This window comes from Sciurus carolinensis, unplaced genomic scaffold, assembly GCF_902686445.1.
Source record: "Sciurus carolinensis unplaced genomic scaffold, mSciCar1.2, whole genome shotgun sequence".
Lineage (NCBI taxonomy): Eukaryota > Metazoa > Chordata > Mammalia > Rodentia > Sciuridae > Sciurus > Sciurus carolinensis.
In genome coordinates, this window is record NW_025920141.1 from 2,642,856 (window position 1) to 2,661,649 (window position 18,794).

At 46.7% G+C, this 18,794-nt stretch overlaps 1 protein-coding gene and 1 pseudogene across 1 annotated transcript; one reads left to right on the top strand and one right to left on the bottom strand.

Annotated features, from left to right (window-relative positions):
• Positions 1-250: 250 nt before the first annotated feature.
• Positions 251-5,775, bottom strand: LOC124974286 (putative serine protease 47). The gene is made up of 3 exons (XM_047537666.1): positions 5,478-5,775; positions 2,820-2,986; positions 251-556 (listed from the first exon to the last, which is right to left on the bottom strand). The coding sequence occupies exons 1-3, from the start codon at positions 5,773-5,775 to the stop codon at positions 251-253; spliced, it is 771 nt and encodes a 256-aa protein (XP_047393622.1).
• Positions 5,776-9,202: 3,427 nt separating this feature from the next.
• Positions 9,203-9,786, top strand: LOC124974304 (RNA-binding protein 38-like; annotated as a pseudogene).
• Positions 9,787-18,794: the final 9,008 nt, after the last annotated feature.

Below are 18,794 nucleotides of genomic sequence, written 5' to 3' on the forward strand. Positions count from 1 at the left end.
CAGATGGTTGAACTGAGGGAAAGGAGAGTATTAAGGGACAGAAGGAACCCAAGAGGGCAGCACAGCTGGAGGAACAGAAGGATGAGTTTTTTATTTGTGTTGGTTTGCTAAACTTGACTTTGGGAGTGGCAGATGATGGACAGAGAAGCTGAGGAAAAGAAGCCATTTAGTTTAACAGTGGGCTGGAGTGAGAGATGCTGCAGCAAGAGGACTGGGGCCTTGTCAGAGAAAATATCCACTTCCCTGAGAGTCACCCATGGGCCTGCCACTGTACTTTGAGGGTAAATGGCAGGAGGAGCCAGGTCTGTGAGCTCACAAGGGTGCTGTAGGGCTGGAGTGAGGCAGAAGCCCTCAGAGGCTTTTGTGGAATGTCTGTGGGAGGAGGGTCTGGTGGAGGACTCAGCCTCCTGACTTCATTGATCCAGTCAATGAAGTAGGGGACCCTGGTGAAGATGCTGGGGTAGACAGGATGCCAGCACTCCAGGCCCCAGCTGCCCAGCCCTACTAGAACACAGGCATTGGGGCCATAGCAGACAAGAGGACTCCCAGAATCACCCTAATGAAAGAGAGAGAGGAGTTAGTGTGGGGCTGAGTGTGATCAGAGACACCAGGCAACAATGTTGGGCACCCTAGGCTGCCACTGCCTGAGTCAGGACTCCACTGAAGCCTACCAGATCAATTCCCCAGTGAGGGGCACCACAGAATGGAACAGTAAGAAGCTCCTGAGATGATCCTCCCAGTGAAGATCATGTTTCTAAATCCATCAGTACATGGCTCCACCATCTGCTCCCCATGCCTGGGCTCCTGGTGACCCAGGGCAACATATAGGTAAGGCCTGGAGGTGACAGCTCTATGGGCAGAGGGGCCTGTGAGCAAGTTGGGTCAGCTGACACCTCTGTGTAGACCCTCACTCTGTAAATCCTGAGCAGCAGGGAGTACCCACACTGCTTTTTGGTTCACTGAGCACCCAACTTCTTAGAATTTTGTAGGAACAAAATCATACAAGTTGTATTCCTTTCTTTTGTCTGGTGTTTTTCATTAAAGATTCTTTTCTTCTGCTTGTTTCTTTTTCTTTCTTCCTTTCTTTCTTTCTTTCTTTTTTTTTTTTAACAGTTCTGAAGGTGAAAAACAAAAGCCTCATACATGGCAGGCCAGCATGCTATTACAGTCATTTAGCCCCAGGACAGTTATTTAGTAATTCACCTGGGTAGTCATGTGCACCCATAGTTTATTCCTGATTATTGCTGAGCAATGTTCTAGTGTAGGGATATTCCACAGTTTGTTTGTTCATTAAATTGCTACTGATCTTTTGACTTTTTCTTAGTTTTGAACTATTAACCAAGAAACCTGCAGCGAATTGTCTTGTAATCATGTAGATGTCTTTCTTGACCAAGTGCTTTCATTTTTCCTGGATAAATACCTAAAATTACTATGTCTGGGTTGTACAGTAGAAGTATTTGTAGCTTTTTCAAAAATGTTTTCAAAATATTGATGCCAGTTCACATTGCTACCATTTGGGTATGAGAGTTTCAGTTGCTTCACATCCTTGTCAACACTTGATGAAGTCAGTCATTTTAATTCAGCCATCCTAGTGAATGTGCAGAGGTATTTCATTGGTGTTTGAGTATTTATTTCTCCAGTTCCTGAGAGGTTTTTTTCATTTGCTTGTTTGACATCTGCATGAACTTCCTGATAAAGGGCTTATTTCAATCTTTTGCCCACTTTTCAAATCTTTCCATTTTGAAATAATATAGATTTAGGCTAGAATTGCAGGATACTACAGAGGATCTACATACCCCACACCTAGCTTCTTCTAAGGCTAACATCTTACATATCCATGGTACAATTAGAGATGGATACATATTCAGATTCCACTAAGTACAAATATCCATACTCTATTCCAGGATCCAATCCAGTATTCCACTTACCTTTAATTATCAAGTTTTATTAACCTTCTTCAATCTCAATCTTTCCTTCTTTTTATGATCTTCACATTTGTGTAGACTAATATTAACATTATTTTTGGTACCAGATACTAATATTAACATTATTTTTGGTACCAGAGATTGAATTCATGGGCGCTTTATCACTGTGCCACATCCTCACCCCTTTTTATTTTTTATATGAAAACAGGGTATTCCTAAGTTGCAAAATGTCCCACTAAATTACTAAAGTTTTCCATGAACTTGCAGTCAACTCCCTGAGCCACTGGGTTTATAGGTGTGCACCAGCACGCCAGGCATGACCAGATATTTTATAGGATGCCCCTCAATGTTGGCTTTACCCTCTATTTTTTGATGATTAGACTGCTGCTATGAACTTACAGTAAAAAACGCTGAGTACAGATGTAATGTTAAGATACAGAAGATGGCCAACTATTAATCTCATTTGCAGAAAATTCAGAATCAGTTATAAAGACTAAAAGTGAATCTGCTGGTTAGGGATGAGAAGAGGGCTGAATGGGGAGTTGTGGGTGCTGGTAACAGGTTGCATCAATATCAGAAAAATCATCATGCTGTACACTTATGAATAACTCATCCTTGTGTTTATACTACATGTCAATCAGAGTTTAAAACAGGCAACTAAAATGGATACTGTTTGAGGGTCTTTGCAGTGGAAAGCTTTGTGCTGGGATGGACTGAGGAAGTACTAGTCTGGAGGAAGACTGATGAGCCAAGAAGCCCAGGAAAAATATTGGAGGATAGGAAGCAGGAAGTCTGGGGGTCTCCACAAAGATAGTTGAGGCCAACACAGCCCCTTCAGGGGAAACAGAGGCCAACAGAGGAGGCAAGAGTGCAGAAGAACCCAGCCTTACTCACTTGACAGATGCCCTTTCCTGCTGAGGTGTCCCTTGCACACAGCATCTCTTCATGCACAGAGTAGTCCTTGCCTTTACCATATGTTTGCCTATAGATGGTATTGCAGAACATGCTTTCCACAAAGTTCACCTTAGCTTCTTGGAGAGAGTGGGCTGGTAGCAGTGGTGCTGTGAAAATAAGGGAGAGGTGAGAGACATGCACTATGCCTTAGCAAAGAAACCAAGAATACTCAGAACCCCCAATCTGCCTCACTACTACCAAGCATGGGGTTCAAACCTCAGTTCAGTCTTCCATCTACCCCTGATAAGCTCCTCTCCTTTTTCTCAAAGCTGTCCATATACTTAGCCTGGTCCCTGCACAACAATAGAACACACCTCCCCTATTGCACAAAGTGGAAAATTCCACTCACTGGGATTCAGCAACCATTCACTCACTCATCTATCCTTTCATGAACCATGGAGTCCACTCTCCTCCCATCCATCATTAACCTTTTTGTCATCTCTCTATCCACCCACCTGCCTACCCACATGTCCACTCATTTACCTACTTTGCCATCCATCTATCTATCTCCCCACAGTCATTCTTCCATCCACTTTCATCAATCTTTCCATTCCTTCTTCCTCCTCCTCAGTCATTAACACATTAAACCACTCATCCACCCACTCACCCATTCATCCATCCATCCACCCATCTTCTCATCCAATTGCACACTCATCCTCCCATATGTCAACCCATCCATTCACTCATCCAATCACTTATCTATTCACTTGTCTTTGTGTTTGGTGTATTTTAGACACTGATGTTATAGAGTGACACTTTGAGTTGGGAGAGACAGAGCAGTTAAACAAAGAAATTGTTACATGGTATGAGCTAAATATAACAGTTGCCTATTTCAGCTGACATAATTGAAGAAAATTAGGAGTACTGAACTAAGCTGAGCTGTAAATGTCAAGAAGAATGCTGTCATGCAAAGAGCAGAGGGAAAAGCAAGGTAGGCAGGGAAAATAGCAAAGCAAATTGTCCAGGGATGGAGATGGCATTGCTCAGGATGAGTAAGTTTGTGCTGCTAGGTATCAGGTAAGTGTGGGATGCAGTAGGAGATGAGGCAGAGAAGGGGCAGGGCACCAATATTGTGTACAGCCTTATAGACAAGGTGGGGAGTTTACATTTTATTCTAAGTGCCCATAAAAGGGCCATGTAGGGACTTGAATGGAAGTACACAGCATGGAAAATGGGAGACAAATTTGGGGGCAACAAACAGTGCTTTACTGGGCCAGGGTAGAAGATAGCAGCAGAGTACCTCCCAGAAGCCAGAGACTGGGACACCATTTGGGACATTAAAACAAGTCTTAGTTCCTGCCTTCAAGGAAGAGTCAACACATGTTTGTGTGCACTCATATGTATGCTGGGTGCTGGTGATCACGTGACTGAGGAGTGTTCCTAGCACTGAGTGGGCAGGCATTAGGGTTGTTGGCAGAGCTCCCAAAACAGAGGACATGTTCTGTCCAACATACATATAGCACCTCTGTTGAGAACACTGAAACACCCCATGGATAATCACAAATTTGTACTACTTTTCCTTTCATTGAAAGAATACCAGAAGTGTTTCCTCAAATCCTAAACAATCCTTTCTTTATTAAATCATCCATGCATAAGCCTTTGCCTATAATTCTCTTCTTTCAACCTGACAAACCAACACAGAACCCAAAAGTTTTCTCCATTATGCAGTTCACATGACAAGAATATGGAGTGGACAAAGTAAGAACGAGGTGAGCTCAGAGACATTAACCATTCCTAAGTTGTGATCTCTCTGACTTCATTATGCAGGCTATGGGACTGACTGCATTATGCAACCACATGTGACTTTCTTACCACTTTTTCCAAGCACCTTCCCAAGGTCCCTCAAAGGCATGTGTGTTTAAGGCTTGGCCCCAACCTGTGACACTGCTGAGAGGTGCTGGAATCTTTAAGGAATGGGCACACTGGAGGAAGTTAGGTCACCGGAGTTGTGCCCTTAAAGGGGATGTCAGGAACCCGAATGGGCCCCCCTCTTGCTCTCTGCTCCCTGAGTAGCATTGCTCTATGATGTGTTCCTGCCAGAATGTGCTGCCTTGCACAGGCCCAAGGCAATGCTGCTAACTGACCATGGGATATAATATCAAAAACTATGAATCACAATAAGTCTTTCCTCTTTTTCAGGTGATTATTTCAGGCATTTCTTTTACAGTAGTGGAAAGCTAACTGACAACCTAAATGGGACAGTCCCCAGAAATAGCTATTAAGTTCATTCAGGTCATCTGAAATCCATAGCTGATTAAACACTAGAAACAAAAACCACAAAGACTCAAACAACCCAGATTCTTGATTCTAATTGTCAAGGATCCCTAGATTTTCAGGGACTGGGCCACATGGGATTCAGTCACATGGGATTCAGCAGCATGGAATCACACACTTTTAGAAATAAAAGGAATGTGTCACTGGTGGCACTGCTCAGTCCTCATCTGAGAGAGCATAGAACTGAGGCACAGTGAGGCCATAGTACAGTGGCTTCAGAAACCAGCTTGGGGCTCTTCCCTCACTAAGCCACTTCTCCTATGTTGCCCTGCACACATCCTCTTTTACTTCATATCCCTTCCTGCCTCTTCCACACCCCCTCACTCTTCTCAGAGAGCCTTCCCCAACCAGTTATCCAACAGGATGTGTGACTGTGCAGCTGCAATTCTTCAGGTGGGAGACAGGCAGGAATGACATAGGGTGTGATGTTCGCAGGCAGGAATAGCTTCAACATGGCAATGTCACTCCCAAAGGCATAGAACTTCTCAAAGTCTGGATGGGTGATAATCTTGTTCACAGGCATTGTCTGGGTGTACAGAGTTTGCTGGTACAGCTCTGTGTTCCTCAATTGGACCTGGTAGTCCTGTGGTGCCTGGGATTTTCTGGAGGAGGAAAGACCCATTATCAGCATTATCTCTGACTCTGGGGTCAGCACTCTCCCTGCATCCTCATCCCATTACTCTGGTCCCCTCCTCCCAGTCCTGATTCCAGGAAGCTTTGCCTCCTCCCTTCCTCCAGGTTGATGAACATTGGACTCACAATCTCAGGATGTAGGGCTTCCTACCACCTCCTAGAACTGGAGGAGCTGAGAATCCAAGTGCAGGAAGGGTACTATTGGGCACCTCAGATCAACTATTTTTCCTTTATCTACATAGGAGGAGCTGTGGCTCAATACCAGTATTCTGGTCTGGATATTAAATGTGTCCCAAAGTTTCATGTGCTAAAAACTGGGGTGCTGGCTTGTGGCACTATCAGGAAATGGCAGAAGTTGTAAGCAACAGAGCCTAGTGGAAATCAGTTCACTGGGAGTATTCTCTTGATGCATGTTTGGGACCAAATCTCCCCATTTGCTTCCTTGATGCCATGTGATGGAAAGGACTCCCACACCACCTGCTCCTGCCATAGTGCACTGTGGCCAAGTGACCATGTAAGAGAGGTACAAACCTGTGAAACCATGACCCAAAGTTAACTTTCCTCTTTTTACTTGATTTTCAGGTATTTTGTCACAGTGACAAAAAGCTAACTCATATACCAGGTGTCTCTTCCAATGTCTTTTTTTGACCCATTCCATGGACTCACTACCTCTGCAGCTCCTTCCTGAAGCTTTTCTGCTTGGAAGAAAGTGCTCAAAAAGAATTTCTTAAGTGCATGAAGGAGCACACAGAATAGGAGCTCTCCTTGTTCCTGAAAGGGAATGAGAATCTTCATGGGTTTCTTCACACAGCTCTCTGACCTGGAGGGTCCCCATTCACAGCAGGCCCACTTCCTCCTTTAGGGAAGTCCCTACAGCTCCATGAAACTGACCCACATATTATAGCATCTCTCTGGACCCCTTCCCTCATCTGTCCTCCTTACCCACTTTGAGTTTTCCTCCTGAAAGGATGGAGACACTGTCATGGGATCTCACCACCCCTCATGTCAGGGAGGGTTTCAGAGGAATACACACAAAATAGATGCCAAGAGGACCAGCTGGGGTCTCAAGGTCAGTAAGTGCTCAAGCTGCAACTTCCCAACCTGGACTGTGAATCCCATGTTCCCTCTGGATTCCTCCACATGTGTTATGAGGTTAGGGTTGCCAGTGCATTGTGGCCACCATATACCTTCCCTATCACCTTGGGCTTCCTGCACACTGTGGAGACAACCCCCAAAACACTTGTTACAGACACCTGTGGTTCCCCAGAATACCACCCAAAGGAGGCCCCTGCTTCACTTCACAGATGGGAACACTAAGGTCAAGGGATAAGAGACCTGGCCTAAATGACTGAGGGCTGTCTTGACCTCTGTCTTCAGTGACCATAGCCTGCACCTAGATGGCTTAGAATATCTAAGCACATGCTGTGAGAATATTCATCTAGTGCTCTGGACAGCATGTGGCAAGGTGAAAGGATGACCACAGCAGTCTTCCAGGGGCCCAGGGACTGGGAAGGACACCCTGTGACCTTATTGCCTCCACTAACACACCTCTGTGCCTACTTTTCAGACGGAAGGACTGAAGTCCTCCGAGGTTACTACGCTTACTTGTTCAGGATCATAATTTCTAGGTGTCTGTCCCCACTTCACACTCTCCACCCATGTCACAGAGAGAGAAATCACAAGTAGGTGTCTGTGGTGCTGTGTGACCTGGGGTGATCACTCCCCTCATGGCAAGTTCCATTTCTAAAGGGGTGGGTCTAATGATGACAACTTTGTTTAGAAGATTTCCATCTTGGGGGTGTGGGGTCTGTGGTCCTCACACTTGAGGAGTGTTGTCTTGGTCCCTGGATGTGCTTCCCAGATATCAGGAAAGGGACCTGAGACTCTGAGCCTGCCTGCATCTGCCTCTGGGCCCCATACAACCCAAACCCTGGGTCACACCTGGGCCACCTGTGCTGTTCCACAGTCCCATATCTGATCCTTGGCAGGGATTCCCACACATTAAATCCTCACCAGAATGGGACCCTGTCCTACTTCAGTTGATGTCATCTCTGTGGTCTCCTGCTTCAGGCAGAGGCAAAGAGAAGGTACTGGTAGCTTCTGGCATCAAAGCCTGCCAGAGCCTGCTCCCACCCCCTCTAGCCTTTCCCACCAGCCCCGACATCAAACGGACCTTGGGCCCTGCCCACATAGCCCTGGGGCCTTCTTTCCATGGGCTCCAGTTCCTCCTGTGCCCCTGTGATCCCATGTACCTTCTGTGGATTGCGAGGGTCTAGGGGCATGGACAGCTTTAAGATTCAGCGACAATAGCATCATCAACAGTTGCCACAGAGCCATGTGCCTAGCCCACCTGGGCCTGCACCTGCCCTGGATACCATCTGGGAGCACTGTACTGGAGAGATGACCCCACCCTGACCTGTACCTACCTGTGTGCAGATGGTTCCTAACCTGGCCACGGGACAGACACGAACACTCCACCTACTGTCCCATTCACATCCCACCACCTACCTGACTGCCCTCACCTGTGACCAGATGGACTGGAGACCCTGACCTTATTCCAAGACAGACCTCCTTCACACACACTGACCCAGTACCCTGACCCCTCCTACACCAAGTTTGTCCTAACCTTGACCCCAATCAAGGGCTCCTACAAATCAATGAGAAAAAGAAAAGGAGTCTACACATAGAATACAGGAAAGCATATTAAATAGTAATCCACACTGGGGGTGTTGCTTGGTGGCAGGGTCACTAGGCTTTGGGTTCAATCCCCACCACAGGGGGCAGGTCCCACAAGACATAGAAAATGTAATTCATGGAAAAACAGATAAAAGACTCACAGTACATAGGGTGAAATGTTTAATTATTTGCAAAATGAAAATTAAAAAGTGTAATTTTCAATCATCAAAGTACAAATATTTCATTGATTTAAAAAACCCAATCTTCTGTTCATCAGTCATTTCTCCATCAAATGGTGGGACTAGGGGAAGTCCTACATTCCAAAGGCATGTTTCCTTATGTCTACTTTATATTACCATGTAATATACTGAATTTGTAGTTGTCAATCTACATTTATTTCCTAATGTCTTTTTCTTCATTTCTGGATTTTAAACTTCAGACTAAAGGGAACTTGTAAACCACTGTCAAAAAAAAATAGATCAAATGGAGTAGAATTTTTTCTGGGCATGTAAGTGGAACAGGGGGTCACTGTAATCACCACTCAAATGCATACACAGTTGAACCTCTTATTGGCCTGCTGACCAAAGTGGGTCACACTGTCAGTGTCCTGAAACATTGCTAAACTCTGCTGATCATCCTTCCACAAAACTATCCAGAGACTGAGACTGCACCCGTGCTGCTTCCTACAAAATAGCTTAATTTTTCCAGAACAAGCCTTAAACAAAATACAAAACAACACCACGGACGCCTCGCTCAGGAAGTACTTCTAGGACTTGGGGGACATTGAGGAGGCTGTGGTTATTACCGACCACCAGACTGCCGAGTCCCGCTGCTACAGCTTCATGACCATGGCCAACCGTGCAGCAACTGAGAGGGCTTGTAAAAACCCCAACCCGATCATTGATAGGCGGAAGGCCAACGTGAACCTGGCATATCAGGGTGCCAAGCCCAGGAGCCTGTAGACGGGCTTTCCTGTTGGCGTTTGCAGCTACACCCCACACTGGTCCCACGGACTTAAGGGCTGACCCCCCACTACATCTACCCGCAAGCCGTCGTGCAGCCCAGCGTGGTGATCCCGGCCACCCTGGTGCCATCACTGTCCTTGCCCTACATTGAGTACACGCCTGCCAGCCCTGCCTACACCCAGTACCTACCAACCACCTATGACCATTACCCATATGCCACCTCGCCCGCCACTGCCGCCAGCGTTGTGGGCTATGAATACCCAGCCGCCATGCTGCAGGCCCTGTTGGCCACGGCTCCCGTGGGTGCCGCTTTTGTGCAGTACCAGGCACCACAGCTGTAGCTGGACAGGATGCAGTGAGGGTTGTCCCCCGCTTCGGGGACTGTGGTGACGTCGCCCACCAAACTGACAGACTCCGGCTAGTGGCTGGCTCAGCTCTGGGTCAACCAGCACCTGTGCCTCTGAGACCCCTGGCACAGCCAAGTGGTGTCTCTTCGGGCCTGGGTCCCGTCATGCCTTGAGGGGGACTTCGGGATGGAGTGGCTGAGAGGCTGTCTGAAGAGACCCCTCTCACTCGGCCCACCCAGGCTTGTCCTGCCCACACACTCCAGGTGCCAAGGGCCGGGCTGACACTCTTCCACCGAGGTGCCTTCTCAGGGAGACTGGCAGACAGAACGCAGGACTGCAGGTCGGAAGCGGAGCACCGGGCGGGTCGCCGGGCCCGACGTGCCAGCCCGTGCCTGCCAGCCGACCCTGCGCCCTCTTCCTGCTATCGTCCTTTGCTCCTGCGGTGATTTCAGAATTTCAGTCCATTTTTTCAACAGACACTGCTGCGGCCAAGAACCCAGAACCTAGTTTGATCTTGAGAGACTTGTTTTTATGAATGGCTCCACCGCGGAGACGATGACAGTATTTCTGTATGATGGTGGCATCGCAGGCCGGAGGGGCCCTGCTGGGCTGGTGAAGCGTGTCTGCCACAGGGTGAGTTCTCAGGTGTCTTCACTGCATCATCGCCGCCGCCTGCCTGGGCCCTGCTCTTCCTGCCCCGGGTAGGCGCGGCCAGCTGCCATCTGGCTGGACTGTGGCAGCCCCGCCCTCCCTGGCACCTGGGAGGCTCTGAGTGCAGGTCCAGCGTCCGCTGTCCCTCGCCATCGACTGACCCCCAGCCCGAGACGCACTCCTTCCAGCTGAGGGCGCCATGGGGGCTTCTGGTTCATGGTGGCAGCTCCTGGAGGCCCAGGGTTGGAAGCTGAGGAGCTTCGGGCAGGGAGGGGATCGCCCGCAGGCAGGCAGCTGGGTTGTGCCTTTGCCATACCTCAGGGAGCCCAGTGGCCAGCGCCCACTGTGGAGAAGGCCCAGAGGTGAAGGTAGCTAACGTTATAATATTTTTATTAGAATGTTCTGATTGTAAAAGTAAAACTTGTTCTCTCTAAAAAAAATATAAAACAACAAATACTGGTGAGGATGGGGGGAATAAGAAACCTTACATACCACTGATGGGAATGTAAATTAGTATCATCCCTATGAAGAATCATATGGAAGTACCACAAAAATCTAAACATAAATTGATCATATGATCCAGCTATCTCATTCCTGACTTATACCCAAAGGAATCAAAGCAAGCACATGAAAGAGATACTTGCATACCCATGTTTATTTATGTACTACTCACAACAGTCAAGTTATGAAATCAGTCTAGATGCCCATCAAGAGAAGAACGGGGGCTGGGGATATAGTTCAGTTGGTAGAGTGCTTTCCTCGCAAGCACAAGGCCCTGGGTTCAATCCCCAGTACCCTCCCAAAAAAAAGAAAAGAAAAGAATGGACAAACAAAATGTGCTATATAAGCCAGATATCAAGGTGCATGTCTGAAATCCCAGGGACACAGGAGGCCTAGGCAAGAAGACCTCAAGTTTAGGCCAGCATGAACAACTCAGTAGCACTATGTCTCAAAATGCAAATTTTAGAAAGGACTGGGGAAGTTACTTATTAGTAGAGCCCTCTGGGTTCCATCCCCAATACTATTTTCAAGAAAAGAATTTCATATATGTGAGAAATAGAAAATCTGATGATTCATTTTCAAAATATATATTCTCAAATAAGTAGATTTTAGAAATTCTAAACACAGGGAAAAGAGAAGGCAGAGTGGAAAATTATCACAAGAGAGTTCATACAGCAGAGTGGAAAATTATCATAAGAGAGTTCATAGAATAACTTGTGAGTGTGGCAACCTTGAGACTCATGCACATACAGTCCCCTTCTAGAAAAGCAGGATGTGGGAATAGGAGCCTGTTTAACAGATTAACAGAAGGAAATACCTACATTGAGAAACATTGACTGAAGGGGAAAGAGATCTTAAACACAGTAAAAGGGCTTTCTCACCTGGGAATGTGGGGTCTTAAGCAAAGTTCAGGAAGGTTGTGACCCCCATAGTACTCAACCAAGGAGTAACTGGATGAGGGACCTTGTGCACTGGGGGATAAAATGCAGATTGTACCTGCCTTATAAAAGTCTCACTTCTGCTGCATTCTGTGCCTCCATGCCCTTTACTTGGAATTGGACAAATTTCAAATTTTGGAAACACACACACACACACACACACACACACATTAGTATTATTCAACTATAAATAAAATAAAAATGATATCATGTCATTTTCAGGAAAATAGATAGAATTAAAGGTCACCATATAAGCAAAATAAGCAAGACTCAGAAAGACAGTATGGAATGTGTTCTCTCATATGAGAAATCTGGGAGAGGGGACATGGTATCAAATAAAGAGTGTTTATCAGGCAAGGAGGAGGGAAAAATGTGAAGGGAGACAGATATAAATGGAGGAATAGGAAAATGTACATTCAATCAAAGCTCCTTAGAATTGTGTACAGACATTTCACAATGAAACCCATAATTCTGTACAATTTATATGCCCTAATATGTATAATAAAATTAAACTACACAATCTCCAATTCAATTTTTTTAATTTGTAAAAAGAAAAACTGTGAATGGTAATTAAGCATGTGAAAATATGTTCCACATCATTAGGCATTAGGGAAATGCAAATTAAAACTACAAGGGATACCACTTAATTTAAGTAGAATGGCTAATGAAACAGACGATACCAAATATTGGCAAGGATGTAGAAAAAGTGGAACCCACACACATTTCAGAAGGAATGTAACATGAGAGATCCTTTAGAAATCAGTTTGGAAATTTACAAATTATTAAATATAAAGTTACCACGTAACCCAGTTGTTTCACTTCTCAGAATCTACCCAAGAGAAACAAAAAGGCATGCCCCAAAAGAAAGAAAACTAAACAAATAACGTAAAGTAGTTTAATTTAAAACAAAAATATTCATAGCATCATTGTTCATAATATCACAAAACTGCAAACAACCAAATTTTTATCAAAGAGAAAACAAATATCAGAGTGTGGTACAACAATGCCATGGAATAAACATACAAAATATGGGTACATGCCAGAGCCTAGAAATTTAAAAAATGTTACCCTAAGTGGAGAAAGCCACTTAGGATGTGGAAGACAACAATTTCTGTGATGCTATTTATCTGAAGTACCTAGAAAATGAAAAAAAATCTTAATGTGATCCTACAATTTGTATAATCAGAACACTGAGAGATTACACTTCACTTATGCATAATATAGCAAAATAAATAAATAAGAAAGGAAAAAAGACTGGTAGTTATCTAGAGTTAAAAGTGAGAGTGGAGATTAATGGCAAATTGGTTGATTATTTGACATTAATCTGTGAATTTAAATCTGTGAATTTAACACTGTTTCAAGGACGTTTCAAGGAAAAAACTCAAAACTGAGAAATGATGCTTCAGGGCACTTAATATGCAGTTGGGAGATCAATGCAAATCACCTCTGAGTCATGACAATACGCACTACTGAAATACTGAACTGGGCTGCCTGTTCAGGAACATGCTGGCTGCATGGATAGTTCTAACAGCAAGGGTTTTAGAGATGGCAACACTGAGTCAGGAAGTAAGACTGATGCTGGAAAAATTACATCATTTTGTAGGAAGGGGCATGGGTACAATCTAAGTCTCTGGATAGTTTTGTAGAAGGAGTGATTTGTACAGAAGATCAAGCATTTAACAGTGTTTTAGGAAATAGGTAGTTTGGCCACTTTGATCAGCATGGTGGGGTGCAGCCCAGATAAAGGTTGAGCTTTGGTTCCCAGTGAGATCTGATTAACAATGGCCTCCTGCTCCATTTCAAGGGCCCAGAACCAATTCTGCTCCATTTGATTTTTGTTCTGACAGTGGTAAATAAAATAACCTTCCTCTAGTCTGAATTTTATGGTCAGACATGAAGAAAAACTCATAAGGAAATAAGTGTAAAATGATACCTCTCTGGAATCCTCTGGTTGCTGTCTCTAGGCCCTCTTGCACCCTAGGAATCCTATGGACCTCCCACAGAATGTGCAAAGGACATTTGCATAGAAGCCTCAGGGTTCAGGGACAACAGCAATGGCAGCAATTGCCAGAGGCAGGGTCTGGTTTGGCTCAGGTCCCCACAGTCCCTGCACATCTGGAGTGCGGGACTGGAGGGTGTGACCTGGCCCTGACCTGAGCCTGACCCAACTATAGACAATCCCTCATATTCCCCAAGTCATGCCCTTTCTTCCTCCACTACAGGCCTGACCCAGCATTCACTAGGGACCACAAACACAGGAGGCACTGGTTCAATCCCAAGGTGGAGTCCCCCATAGACATTGTACCCCAACTCTTTCATACACAGTATTGGCCCCACACTGACAACACAGTTACCTATGTTGGGAGTGGCTGACCCACATTGCAACCTATTACTCTTAGAAATCAATGAGAAAACCCAAAGGGGGCTACACACCACCTGGTATATGAATCATTGAAACATGGAATTTTGCAAAGGAGAACAATTTCCTTGAAAGGAGTCCAAAGTTTATTGCTATTTATGGGATAAAAATGGGGTTTAACTTGGGCATGCACAAAAGTGATCGGAGGTGAAATAGTTCATGGTTTGTCATTCATAATCAAACTTCATCGTTCTTCAGAGGACACAGTTTCCAAAAGTGGTGTCATTAGTGTGATCTGGGGATAGGGTTTTCAGCCCTCCAGCATTAGAAGGTTACCCACCAAACACCAGTGTAGGCCCAAGGGAGATCAGTGGTTTTAATGGGAGCAGGCATCGCAGCCCTGAAAATTAATCTGGGAAATTACTATTCTAAACCCCCACTTCAGAGGTGTTATCTCCTACAAAGATTTGGGAGATGAACACTCTATTGCTCAGTGGCCTGTCCTCCAAAGTTAGTGATGTGTAAAGTTGACAAAATGCAAGTAACTACTGGCAAGCAAGTGAAGCTAGAGGGCTTATTCAAGTTTCTCCTTAGTTTCAACAAGGCCCTAGAAATCCACTCAGGCTGCTGCTTCATCAATACGTTGTTTCTCTTAATTAATTGCTGAGTTCTTCCTGGGAAGACTGTGCCATGGCTTGTTTCAGTGTTCACCACTAGGGTGGGCCAGGGGGTATTGTGATTGTTTCCAGTTTGATCTATGACAAAGAGAGCCACCATGAATGATTCTGTACTGATATCCACTCTGCTGGGATAAATACCCAGGAATGTAGTCACTGGGTCTATGGTAAGTGTGTGTTTAATTTTATCAGTTTTTAAAGACACACAATATTTTACAGAATGGCTTTGCCACCTTCTGGTTCCACCAGGAGTGAACAATAAATGGGAGTGCTGGCACTCTCACCAGCATTCAGCGTCATCACTGATCTGTGTTTTAGCTCTTCTAATTGGCATGGAGTGATTCCTACTGGGAGTTTCTACTTTGCATTTCATTCTTGGAAAGTGATGTCAAACATCTTTTCATGTCTTCCTTTCCAAACATCTGACCTCTCTGGCAAAAAATAGGTAGATATCTTTTGCCCCCTTTCTAACTAGATTTTTTCTGTTTCTGCTATTCAGTTTTTTAAAATTTTTTATTTTATTTTTTTCTAATTAGTTGTAAATGACAGTAGAATGCATTTATACAATTTGATACATAATACATAAATAGAGTGTAATCTCTCATCTTTCTGATTATTGAAGGGTCACATTATGCAGTCATACATGTTGAAATAATAATGTCTGTTTCACTCTACTATCATTCCTTCCCTATACTCCTTCCCCTCCCTTCTCTCCCCTCTACCTAATATAAAGTAACCCTATTCCTCCCTATCCCATCCCCTTTTCGTGAATTATCTTCCACATATCAGAGAAAACATTTGACCTTTGGTTTTGGGGTTTGGCTTGTTTCACTTCGTATGATGTTCTCTAACTCCATCCATTTACCCTGACCCCATTCAGCCCTGCAACCTCCCACCCCTTCTGCCCAGTATTGCTGACCACAGTAGTCACTGACTCCTGCTCCTAACCAGAAGGGGGAGACTGAAGATCCCCACCTGAGGTGACCCAGCCAGGGTGAGAACCCAGGAAGAGGAGAGTTACATGGCAGGTTCCAGGGTGAGTGCTCACCTTGAACCTCCACCACGTGACCACCACGAACTTGAGGGTGTGGTCCTTGCCCAGGATCTCCTCATTGCAAAAGATATCCAGCTGGTGGGAAAGGGGCTTACATTAGAGACTTACTGGCTGATAGCTAAGGCCCTGCTGACCCGTCTGGAGACCTGTGCCATCACCAGCATCTATGGTGCCCCTGGGCACCGTGGGAGGGCCTGCCTCCCTTGCCCACTCGCTCCTGCCCCATCAGAATAGAAATCCAAGGAAGCAAAGGCGAGGTATCAACTACTCCTTCAGAGCAGACCTACCCACATGAGCCTGGGGCTCAGTCACAGGGGCCCCTGTGGACAAGGCCTAGCAACCGTTCCAGCCCCCAAAGTCAAATATGTTATGTCCTGCCCAGGCTCATAGCTTCTTGGATGAGTGCTGGAGGGCTCCCACTCTCCCCTTCTCCTGGGGCCACTGTCCCCAGCTTGTGGGTCAGGAGTCACACTACCCATGTCCCTGCCTCCATGTCCTGAGAGGCAGGACATGGGCCCACTCCTGAGCTGCCAGCCACAAGGACCTCAAGGGTCAGAAATTGTTTGTTCAGCAGCAAGGATGTCACCAAGGTACCTGGACAGTGAAGGTGGGAGAGCACCTGCTGGGCCCAGTGGACACTGCACACTGGGAATGGCCTCATCTACCACACTCTACCAGTCAGTTGCTTTCACAGACAAGTCCTGCCTGTCAGGCCCCTCCCCACTGTTCTGTCCTCCACTGCAATGAAGGAAAGGGCCCCTAGGCTTCTCCCTGAAGAGACTGTTTTTAGAGCCTTTTTAGGTTGCAATCATACTGACAGGCAGGAGAGCGCCCGCCCAGCCCACCCAGCCCAGACACCCATGTCCACATCCCAGGTGACTTTGTTTGGTGCATGAACTGCACCGCACTGCCGGCTGTCTGTGAGAAACCGGCCAGCTGTGTTCAGCCTCCCCACCACCAAGGCCACATGGGTTGCTCCTGGTGCAGGGTGGCTCACAGTGTGAGCACTGTCTCCTGTGGTTTCTACTGCACTTTCCTGACTGCAAGCGGTGGTGACCCCAGTGAGCACTCCAACTGCTCTGTGCCCACAAGCCCCACGCAATAGCTGCTATCTCCTGTGAGATGTGGGTGTCCTGTGCCTCTCATCCTCCACATGCAGGCCCCTCTGTCCTGCCCAGCATTTGTGAAGGTGGCAGTGTCTTTAACAGGCTGCAAGGTCCCAGAGCTCCTTGTGCCAGGGAGAGTGGCCACCCCAGGCCTCCTCCCCTGGTGCACTCGTGCCCCTTCTAACAAGCTCTGCCTCCCACTTCACAGGATCCAAAGTCCCCTCACCCATTCCAGGCCAGCCACCAGTGGGCCAAACCACAGCCCTTCCCTGTTTTCTTCTCTGCCTTCTTCCCACCACAAGCCACATCTGGACATGGTTTTCCCGTGGGTCCCAGGTGGCTGGCATGTATGGCATGTCCTGTGGGGCTTCTCAGGGCCAGGACTGAGATACTCCCTGGCCTCACCAAGACCTGGCTCTGGGTACTTGTGGCACAGCTCTGCAGCCACACTGTGGACCTGGGTGCCACAGGGCTGCGTTACTGCAGAGGCCCTTGGGGCCTCTCAGTCAGTCTCTGCAGCTGTGCACATAACCAGATGGGAAATCCATAGAGCAGGAGCCTTCCATATGGTGAGGCTGCATCTGTGAGGTCCTCTGGGCCATGAGAGCAGAAGAGAGAAGAGAGCAGCCTGTCCTGCACCCCCGAGCCACCCTGAGGTTAGGTCCCCACACAGCGCTGAGGGGCCACAAGTCTACGACTCTATGTCTCACCTTCCATTACCTCATTCTCACACAGGGCTCTTTTGTTATTGGATTTAGGATCCAGGCAGATAATCCAGGATTATTTTACCTCAAGATCCCTAATGTGATTACATCTGCAAAGTCCCGCTTTCCAAATAAGGCGCATCCTCAGGTTCTGGCTGGGCCGAGGTTCACCTGCCAGGCTGTGTCCACACACTGCTCTCCCTGACCATCTGGGTCCTCTCCAACACCCAGCCCTTCTCTCTCACACTCCTTGACACCAGCATCTCCGGCTCCCATGCCTGTGCCTCAGAGCCCATTTTTCGCCCAGCCTGAGGGAAATATAAAGCTACACCACAGGCTAAGAAGCCTGTCTGGGGCTCTGCAGAGATGACTCCTGCTGGCCATCTGCACCTCCACGTGGAGGGCCACTGGCCACCACGGTGCCCCATGCCCAGGCTCCCAGACAGACCAGCCTTACTACCGTCACACCCTCCAAGACAGCATATCCCCCAACCAGTGATAAAGGATGGGAAATCAAAGAGCAGGACGAGTCTCCAACCTACACTCAGAACCTGTCCCTGCTGTCCACAGTCTTTGTTGCATTTCCTGTGGACTACCTGGCAGGGTAGGAGAAACAAGCAAGAATTTTTGTTTTTGATTAAAATTTCTGAAGTTGTGGAAAACAAAGCAAAATAAAACAAACTGAAGCACTTTAGAAGGATCTCTAACAACTGAGAAATGACACCTTATTGCTCCGCTTGCAAATCAGAAGTTACCTCAGAAGGAGGAAAGGTTGAGCTTTTTGGCCATGAACTTCTTCAGATGTAAGACTGTGGCCTGGGCTGAGCAGCAGATCCACTTCCGTTTCAGGCCCCACACTTTGCTGCTGTTGCATTCCAAGCAGATGCTCACCTGGAGAGAGGGGAGGTCAGTGGTTGGTCAGCTGGTCGGCTGGTCAGCAGGTCATTGCTCTGCAGACCTCCACTGGAGGCCCTGCCCAATACCTAGGAGCTGGACCTTTGATCTGAAGCTGCTTTGCCTCAACACTGTA

Excerpts from the sequence above, each read along its gene's own strand:
- LOC124974286 (XM_047537666.1), bottom strand. The coding sequence starts at position 5,775 with ATGGGTCTTTCCTCCTCCAGAAAATCCCAGGCACCACAGGACTACCAG. Across the intron at positions 2,987-5,477 it reads GGGAAGGCTCTCTGAGAAGA|CACCACTGCTACCAGCCCAC; the intron begins GTGAGGGGGTGT and ends TTATTTTCACAG. Across the intron at positions 557-2,819 it reads CAGGAAAGGGCATCTGTCAA|GGTGATTCTGGGAGTCCTCT; the intron begins GTGAGTAAGGCT and ends CTCTTTCATTAG.